The 10,072-nt window shown below is 40.4% G+C and overlaps 2 protein-coding genes across 5 annotated transcripts in view; both read left to right on the top strand.

Moving 5' to 3' along the window:
- nid1a (nidogen 1a) overlaps window positions 1-567 on the top strand; it is a 13,018-nt gene extending 12,451 nt beyond the window's left edge. For both annotated transcript variants that reach the window (XM_076164661.1, XM_076164670.1), the window contains exon 20: window positions 1-567. This exon is cut by the window's left edge and continues 9 nt beyond it. In XM_076164661.1, the coding sequence (XP_076020776.1) occupies window positions 1-122 (122 nt within the window). In that variant the 3' untranslated portion in view covers window positions 123-567.
- Window positions 568-3,270: 2,703 nt separating this feature from the next.
- Window positions 3,271-10,072, top strand: part of lyst (lysosomal trafficking regulator) — a 46,461-nt gene continuing 39,659 nt past the window's right edge. For all 3 annotated transcript variants that reach the window (XM_076162367.1, XM_076162359.1, XM_076162351.1), the window contains exons 1-2: window positions 3,271-3,520; window positions 4,636-4,908. In XM_076162367.1, the coding sequence (XP_076018482.1) occupies window positions 4,828-4,908 (81 nt within the window). In that variant the 5' untranslated portion in view covers window positions 3,271-3,520; window positions 4,636-4,827. The remainder of the gene's footprint in view (window positions 3,521-4,635; window positions 4,909-10,072) is intronic.

Here is a 10,072-nt window from a genome sequence, read left to right as displayed (position 1 = left end):
ACTGTGCAGTAAATAACGGCGGCTGCACTCACCTCTGTTTAGCAACGCCAGCTGGACGGTCCTGCAAATGTCCCGACAACGCCGTGGATGTGAACTGTGTGGAGAGGGACAGCAGGTACTGAGCGGAGGAGGTCACGCTTTCAGAGATCACATCGTTCTGATGTTTTGACGGCAGATTAGGAGCCGCTGAGCATTACTCAAACTGTAGCTGCTGAAAATGCCACTGAAAAGTTGAATGACTGTGCCTGTTATTGCTCAGTGTTAAACCTTATCTACACTTTTACATCCCCATCTTTATGAATTCAGAATTGCCTTTCAGAATTTGTAAATAATATAAACATTATTATGGTGCGTGCACATACACTGAGAATAAAACTCAAGGGATAAATAATTTAATGTGAAATTCTTCACAGCAACACATGACATCATGTCAGTTGTGCTATGTGTGGCATGTTTGGATTATCCCATAAGTTATCTCATGGAAGTATTATTGTGTCTAAATGTCTATACAAGCTGGTGGGATGAGTTCACATGCTGGGCAGCAAACAAATAAACATTTTTATAACATGTTTGTCTGCTGTTTCTGTGGTTTCTAGTAGCATAGTGGCGCCCTCGTGTGTTACAAAAACTGTATGACAAAAACATCTATTACCTGACCATTATTATTATACCAAAATATATATAATTTAAGTGTGTTGTTAAGTCATTTTACATATCTCTCTCTCTCTCTCTCTCTCTCTCTCTCTCTCTCTCTCTCTCTCCCTCACTCACACACACAAACAAAATTTCAATGATTATATTCACCAATAACAAATATTTCAGAACACCTCTACTTTTCTGAGCCTCAATAATGAAGAACGTGAATAAAGGTAAAATTAACAGAAGATTGAAAGACAGTTTGTTTTGAAATAACAAACAATAATAACAAACAATAACAAAACCAATTAAATAAATTAAAAACACTAATAGTTTAATATAATAGTATACTAATAATAATTACTGTATAATGTCTATTGACTATAAAGTAATTTTCTCTTTCATGAGAGATAAAGAGAGACGAGACAGACTGTTCTTCAATTTCCCTTGGTTTTCACGATGGTCGGTTGTGTATCGTACTCCTCTGTGTTATCTCCATTTTGACAATGGAACAGAAGTCAAGGGACTACTTGGTAAGTGTCGTACATTTATTTTCAATTCTGTATGATGTCAACAAAACTTTCTGAAAGGGCCAGCTTGTATTTGTTTGCTTGTGGGGTATGTCAGAGTAGAGTTGATTAAGATTCTAACCATAAGCTGATTATAATGAGCATTTTCTGCTTTTCTCAGTTATTCATAATTGGAAAAACTAGCATGTTTTACTCAATATAGCTCACAAATATGTAGCAGTCTATTATGCACACTCGGCCATTAGTAGCAGACTTGAACACTGGGAAGACAGCTAACTGGTGGTGGGCAGTCCAATGGATGCAGCAATCTGATATTGGCTATTTCCAAGCCAAATCAGGCTCCTTTCTAAAAAGGGACAGAACCCAGCAAATGTAATGAGGCTCCTCATTAGGAAAGGTTTGTAAATCCATTAGAAAGGATGGTCACCTGGCAAACTCTTTGCTATTGTTAAAAAAGACAGAATCCATGTTTTGTTTGGATTGTTATGTCGCAAATACTGCAGAGGTGAGAACTCATTAAAGGCCAACACAGAGGATGCGTGAGCAGTCTTGACCACGAGGCAGCAATTTGTGCTCCATCTCCAGCCTCTTGTTAAGGCATTGTGCCATTACCCATGATTCACCACAAAGGTTACCTTGGTTAAATCGCACCCAGCCAACAGCAAGAATAACACTGGGATCTCTCGTGTTGCCGCTTTGCTTGTGAAAAAAAATTTATGTAAGTCAATTCAAGACAACGTTAAGCATCACCTCTGTCAAACTAACAAAACACTGTCATCACATCGTTGATGTCACTGGAGATAAAGTGGGTTGAGAAAAGACTTGTGGCTGTTACATTTAGTTGTTTTCTCATGCAGGAAATCCTTGTTGAATGTAAGGCATAGTTAAATTTCAGTGTTATTAACAGCAGTAGTGATTCTCATAGAGAAGTCCTCCATTTATAAGTCAGTCTCTCAGTGATGACATTGATCACCTCCCTCCCCAGTAGACACATGGACAGATCTTTGATTCAGCTAAGTCCAGCTCCAAAGTTATAGACGAAATATAACTGTTATAGTGCCAGTATTAGGTTGATTGATGTTTCATAATTTGGAAGAGGCCGAAACATAAAAATGGAATTGCTGACTGGTCCCAAAGGTTTATGGATTTTGCCCTGGATTGTGTCCAACTGGCCTGCCAAGTTTCATTGAAATCTGCCAAGAATTGTTTGTGATATCCTTGTAACAGACTCACAGACGGATGGACAACTGGACAGACATGATCAAGAACATAACCTCCTTGGTGGAGGTAAAAATGTAATCTGTGGGAAATTAACAAAATTGACAAATCCTAATTAGTGTGTGATTTCTCTTTACTACTACTCTTTCAACTACCTTACAATGCTTTTGTCAGTACAACACAAATTTAAAGCCATGATATACAGAACAAGTCACATGACCTCTTCAGATTGCTCACTTAATGCATTTCGTTGTATTCTCATGTACAATGACAACAAAAGCTATTCTATTCTATTGATCAATTCTGCTCAGCTCAGTTTAGCTTGAAGGCATCGCTGACAGCCACCAGAGAGCACTGCAGCACATAGCACACACCGAGTTAAGACTGTATAAGCAGTATAGTCTCCAACAACTCTGCATTAGCTGAGATACAGAGGTGTAACGCAATGAAGTAAATTTACTTAAATGCTGTTCTTAATTGTAGCTCGTTTGAATACTTCTAGTGGTGCTTTGTTGTAGTTTTTGGTCAACTTCCACAGTGTATTGTAGTTCATTGTTTAACACGTGGCTTGTCTATGAGCAAGCATACACAGTAGCAGGGCGTTTAATAACCAAAATGCAATAAAACCATTATTTTATACGTGTTATTAATTAAACAGGCGTTAAAAGTTAAGATACACCGCGTAATAGCACTGCCAATCTAGTTAGAGATTCCATCAACGCACAATCGATTCTCAACATCATAGTTTGATTGATTGGCGACATGCTTCTCTGCTATCCAATGAGAAATGAGACAGGAGACGATGGGCGTGTCACCGGCTGTGTGTACCTAAATAAGAAAAAGAATTTTACCCTCTAATTTGTCTGCAAGGATATATCCACCCTTACTTTACAATTTAAATACCTGAAAGACTCCTCTCGCATCTTTATCTCAAGGTTGCACTTTACTATTGTATTCATTTAAATACGTCCATTCCCCGAATTAGACGGTGGAGTTGTATGATATTCGGATTTATTTCCTGGCTAGGAAGAAGCGACCGAAAATCTCCTGCAGTCAACATTGAGGGTGAAATCTCACTCGTCACTGTCACTGAATGCAGGCTATCGCTAGCTCCATTAAATGTATTGAAAGCGCAGGTATGTAATCAATTTTTAATTTCAATCAAGTGGGATGTTATGATAAAGATTTGGTCATCGTCGTACGATCATCTTATTTTGATAAAGGTTGATAAAGATGAGTTCTCTCAGCTACACAAACAGTTTTGACAGCTGCCATTGCAAACACCAGCATAACATACCTGCTAAACGCTAAGATTACAAACAAACAAATCAAAATGGCGGAGCCTTTCTGTTGTTTATTCTAAGAGGTTATATAACTCATTCTGCATCGCGGCTAATATGATTTGGGTGTGGATATAATTGTTAAAATTGTGAAGCTTCATCGCTTATGCTGTCAAGGTAGCTAAATCAAGTAGGTTAACTTCTCTTGACGCTTTCAGAACAAAATAGCACGACTTCGCTGCATTTTCTGCCCTGCTAAAAACAGAATGCAGATTATATTAAAGAAAAATTACGAATATACTTTAATGTAAAGTATATACGTTTAATCCGAGGACGGTGTTTGATAAAACCAACATTTCAGTGAAACACATTTGCAAACATGTGAAGAAAGTAGTCTGCATTGCTGTACGTTTGTACATACTAGAACAAAATAGAGCATTTTGACCGTACACAAATTTGATTTTTATAATTATTTATTTACTTCTATGTACGTGTTACCATGTGTGGCAATATTTTCTGATTACCTTCACTCAGTCATTATTCAACATTCACTTTTATAAGTCGGGGTATAAAGGTATTAATAGCATTCATATGTTCATATAAGTATACATAAGTCATAAATACTACTATTCAGTGATTTGAAAAGCAATTTTCTTACCAACATAAACAATAAAACGCTTTTATTGTGAAATAACTTATTCTTGACCGGAAATGAGACGTGCAACTTGGCTGCCATTTCGACACGGCTTCTGTCAGACGCAAAGCTAACTAGCTTGCTAGCTTAATTTGTCACTGGGGCCGTTTTGTTTTGCTAACGCTACCGTAGTGTTAAGCTTGACTGGCAGAACTTTGGGCTCCAAGTGCGTCATGTCCAGCTGTCAGAGGCTCCGAGTGCAGCGATAAGAAGCCCGAGGACATTTGCCAACTCGTCTGCCTTTAAATATCATTTACCATTTTTTGTTTTTCTGCAGAAACCAAAATGAAAAGTGGCAGAGCAGAGCTGCTCTTATGAACGACTCTGGGGGATATGTAGTGTTTGCCTTCTGCTTTCCCGGTCACGTCGGGCCACTTGGAAGACTATGAACGAAGCCGAAAGGACAAATTGGTTATTCCCCACTTCTTAACAGCCGGGACCGGTGTTGTTACCTTGACGCGCGGACGACATGGCCAGACCACAGAAGGCTGAGGTTTCTTACGCGTGGGAAAAGTACATGGACTGCAGGCTGCAGGGAGCAGATGTGCAGGTAAGAAAAAGCGCTGCTAGGGGCGGGAAACGTTCAGGTTCAGCTCAGGCTGCCACTGAGTGACCGTGTTTGGCTTCTCATACTGCCGGACTCTGCTTCTCAAACAGCTTCAAACTCCACAGATTCCACTTGAACAGTCATAAATATAGAGACTTAAGTGAGCCTATATCATTGCTTTCTATGTCATTATTTTCTGTTGCCGTCCCATTTTCACATTTGTTTCATGTTTCTTGTGATCCATTGGGACTTTGGGGAAGTTTGTAATGAAACGGATGTGATATTCCGCATGTCATGTCATTTTGTGATGTGAGATTTAATTTGGATTTACTTGGGTTTTGCTCATCTGGTTACTGGTTAATACTACATCCAACTGAATCACACATTGTTATGGTTGATTGGAGTCAACAAAGCTACTTTCCTCATCTTGCCCCAGCTTGTTCATGGTGTGTGATTCAATCAAGACAGCATAAAATGTAGCAATACAAAGTGGACACAGTAACATGGTTAACTCAATAGAGTCAAAACATATCTAAAAGCAAAAACGTGTTGTCCGTGACGTTTCCTGCGCTTGCGTGCGCAAAAAAAAAACGGTGCCGGGTTTAATATTGGGACAGGTCCCACGCCCCCCCTGGAGTAGCTCTGCCCCCCCCCCCCCCCCTTAGGGGTCGCCCCCCACTTTGAGAACCACTGCTGTAGAGGGATGTAGGCAGGTGTATACCACATATTGTTCTTAATGTACAGTATGTTGTGGGAGTGTATTTTCTCTCTCCCTGTCCCTGTGGCATTGTATGAGGAGGGTGTGCGGCAGATGTTCTATAATCTCTATCAGCCCCCTGCTCTGTTTCGTCCCTGCTGCCTGTGAACTAACAGCAGCCAGATCACGAGACTCGGTGGATTAGGATCAGCCTGCAGGTCCAACAGTGATTTGACACACATGCATACACATACACACGGATGAGCTGATTTAGCCACAACAGTAGACTATTATTTTGATGCTCAGCATGCAAGTCGTCCTTTAAGAAAATGCCTGCTATTATTTTCAAAGCTTAAGAGTTACATAAAGCTTGTAGATGATTTCTTTTTTTGTAATAATTGTTTCCTCTGTATTAATCTTGTATTCATCTCTAAATGCTGCTCACTTGTTCTCAGTTGCCATAGTGACACTGCATCGAGTTTGTACAATCTATTACTGGTTACTTTAAATGTGAATTTACATTGAGACAACTTCCTTTGTTAATCCACTTGTCACCTTCCCAGTAATGAATGTGCGTGTGTGTTTGTGCATTTGTGTGTGTGTGCCAGAGTGAGAGAAGGCAAGTTGGCTTAGAGAGCACAGCTGTGTTCCCTATGTTGCAGATACTGTAGGCTTCCCCAGGATCGAGTCTTTTGCGCTGATATGGATACTGTTATTGACTGCTGTCTGCTCTGCGCATGAAGTAAATTTCTAGCTCCCACTGACAATCCCATCAGTGCTTGGAGTACTGTATATGCATGTCCAGGCTACCACCTACCCAAATGTGGGACCTGCCAGTCACTGCTGTCAATATGGGTCAACACAGTGATGAGGGAAACTGTCCTTGGAATTTTTTGGCCTGTCAGACCGCAAAGTCCTGCTGTGTCTTTTTGGCCCTTAAGCATAAAGCGACTGACTCCTGCAGTGCTTTTTGATATCCTCACGTTTTATTCCTTACACCCCTCTGTCTCATCTAGACTAAGCCAATTGAATCTGAATTTCCATTAGGATTAATCTGATTTACCCCGAGCCTTGGCGTAACAACCAAAAACAGAGCTGGAAAGCCTCAACCTGCTGACATTGACCTTCATTTTGTGCTGATGATTCCCAGTAGAATCAGAGACTTGAATGAAGCTACCTGCTTAAATGGACCCACTGTTTATAATGGGGAGCTCAGTTGGCAGGCTTATGGGTCAGTCTCACACTCGCCACTGTCAAGTTCCGATTCTATGCATTCACTGTACACAACGGCCGATATAAAGGCTCGTCCTTTCATTCCGTAGGGTTTTTAATCTTAACACAGAGCCATAGCTCAAGTTTAATGCTTATTCTTTTTTGATGGAAAGAAAATTTGCTGTGGCTGTTTTCTGCCGTGTGGTTTTCTCAGAACAGTTGACTCTGGTGCTTTTCTGGCCAGCGCCTAAATCTTCATTCCCAGAGTTAATTTCATAGAATGATTAACAAACCAAATGCCAATCAGAGCAAATTCAGTCATAGTCCATATCTGTTGCTTATGGTAGTTTCAGTATGAGTTGACAGGATGTTGCTTAAGAGAAAGTGAGGTGATGGACACACTTCACTCTTCCTGTTTGTTGCTACCTGGCGTGACGAATATTTTCACTGGTTGAATTTGTTCATGGTTTTTTTTGCACAAAAAGGATATAAGGTGACTTGCAGTGAGAGAACTATTCTCTTGTAAGTATTATTTTATAGTCAGTTCTGATTTTGACAGGTTATAGTTGTAAAGGGCTAACATTCATGGCTATTGTCTATATTGACTCACTTTCATGTCAAAGTTGATTAAATAGGATAAAATAGGATAACGTTAGTCATTTATTCCAAGCACACTGTCCAATGAATACAAAGTAATAATTATTTATTATTCATTATCTTCAGAGATATTTATAGTGATAGTCCTGCACAGAACCGCGGAATGGAACCCACTTACCGGCCGTGCCTAGTGCGTTCAGCGGTTTCCTTTCCGTCCATTTTTGGTCCAGGACGGTTTGATGATTTAAGATTTAAAAGAAACGCCATTCCTTCTCTGTTCTGTGTTGTTGTATGTGTCTCTCAGGCAGCAATGTCCTGCTTCTTCAGCACTTTTTATAAGGGCAAAAGGTTAATCGAATCAAGTTCCTCTTCACACAGAGAGGTGATGGTTTTTTATTTGCTATTTTGGTCGATGGCTTCCATGCAGTTGACTCCAAACATATCAGTGAGACTACAAGCAGACACTTACAATGTTTCAAGAAACAGGAAAGGGCAGTATTCTGTAAACATTCAGGTGGTTTGTGGCGCACAGCTCCTGATCATCAGCATCTGGGAGCCATTGGCTCTGTCTATGATTCCCTCACTCTTCTTCCTCCCAGTTAGGATGAAATATGGACAGACAATGGAGGGAGAACGGTTGCTTGTCTAAATAAATGTAAATGTACTTTATTCATTAAATCTCACCTGGTATCTGGTGTGATTTTAATGTTTATCATTATCACATCATTTGGAAGCCGCCCTTATAAACGACACATATCACACAAATTCCCCACAGTGTCCTTCTCTGTTTGAAAGGTTTTCGTAAGACCAAACCTCATGTGATCACACCAAAAGCTCTCTTTTCATAAAGTGTTAATGAAAAAAATCATCACATTCTACTCACGACGTCATGTCACAGTTACTGCTGACACTCTGATCCACTTACTCACATTACTGTTGCGAATTTACGTCATTTATTCCATAGTGACATTAATGCCTTGAAGGACCTTTTCCTTGACTCACCATGACTAAGGTCATTGATCCTAGAGTGAAAATCAAGTGCTGAGGTCCAAACATAAAAAGCATGCAGTCAGGCTCTGATCATGATGTCTTGTGATCATTGTGCTACTTTAACCAAAGGTTGTTAATATTTGAATGTTATGCATATATAACTTTTCGTTATTTCGATTATGTTCAGACTTTGTTACCGGTTAAGGAAGTGTAAGGTTGTATTGTAGTTTGTTGCTCTTGAAGGTTTATTTTTGGGGGGATTTGTGTACTGCTTGCTGGCCACAGGAGCTTTTTCACATCTGCATTCATTGTTCCATGCTCAGTTTCAGTCCAGCTCTTACACGCTCTTTCCTGGGCTGTTCCAAACTGTCGGCCCAACGGATGAATAATTCATCTCTCTAGTTCAGGGATGAGTCACACTCCAACCTCTGCCCTGTCGCAGCTTTTTCCACTGAGTGGCATGTTTTTTAGTCAGATCGTTCACTCAAAAACACACAGGCGCTCCGGTTCCTGTCAACTGTGGACGGGAGAGGCCAGAACAGGCTGTTTTGGTTGTAATGTTGACCCACACTAGTTTAAATGCTGTCGCTGTTGTAATGAAAATAGTAAAAGAAGAAGAGAGCGCTACGTTTTTATTTTCCACACTGGAGCTATGATAGAGCCTGAACATGACACTGAGCTAAAGATAAGTAACTTCTTTACATCTAGTGGGTCTTGATGAGGAAAAAGGTTTATTTGTGGTCCCTTGTAGTTTCTGCTGGAATGTAGAACGTTAGGGGCTCCTCATGATGCTCATCACCCAAAAGTCAAATTAGATCAGGATCTTAAACCGGAAAAAACATTGCATAACTGAAGTCCCACGTCCTCTCTCACGAGGACAAGATCACGGTGGTTTCACTGTGCCTGCCAACTCGTAGTTTACCTAATTATCCGACAGGGCTTTACAGGAAAGGCTGCAGAACCATGGGTGACTCAGCCAACAGACTCCCATGACTAGAATTCTCATGATCAACATGTTGGATAAAGGCAGTAGAAGAGACTCGCAGGTCGCAGACATCAGGAAAAGCCACTTACAGGATACACCTCAGCTATGCGACTCAGGTTAAAATCTAAATGTGACCTCTGACCTGCCAGGAACAGCCCTGGAAAAAGACACATTCCCCATAAAATCAATGTTATTAGAAAGGAAGAGTGTTGCTTTCCTGGCCAAAATGCTTATATCAAGTCTTGCATTTGTGTCTCCTTATAATTAGGAGATTTTATATATGTTAGTAAGTTAATTTTCCCTTTGAGCAGGTGGTTCCTGAATTCGCACATCAACAGTTTAGCGTGTGAGACCACATCGAAGCTGAAAGGAAATGATGATGGATACAGCAGATTTCTACTATATCACATGTATTGTTAATCTATTCTGTTTTGAAAAAAACCAAACCAATGTTATCATGCAAGTGGCATGAAGAGAGATCGTCTGTGCTGATGAAGCTGCGTCTCTCAAGCACACGGTCTGTCTGTTAACACCTATGAATGTGGATACAGAGGAAAGGTCAGAACTTCTTTTTGTTTTCAAAGTGGGTTGTTGGGGCACTGCGAACCGTTGATTAGCCTCACAAGCTTTGTTAATCAGTATTGGCAGTCTCTCTGTTATCAAATCACTCACAGCCCCTGGCTGGT

The sequence above is a fragment of the Genypterus blacodes genome, unplaced genomic scaffold (assembly GCF_046128005.1).
Source record: "Genypterus blacodes isolate CSIRO-AG114 ecotype Tasmania unplaced genomic scaffold, CSIRO-AGI_Gbla_v1 ptg000012l_1, whole genome shotgun sequence".
Taxonomy (NCBI): Eukaryota; Metazoa; Chordata; class Actinopteri; order Ophidiiformes; family Ophidiidae; genus Genypterus; species Genypterus blacodes.
The sequence above is the reverse complement of the archived record's forward strand: the minus strand, read 5'-3'. Positions and strand labels throughout refer to the sequence as shown.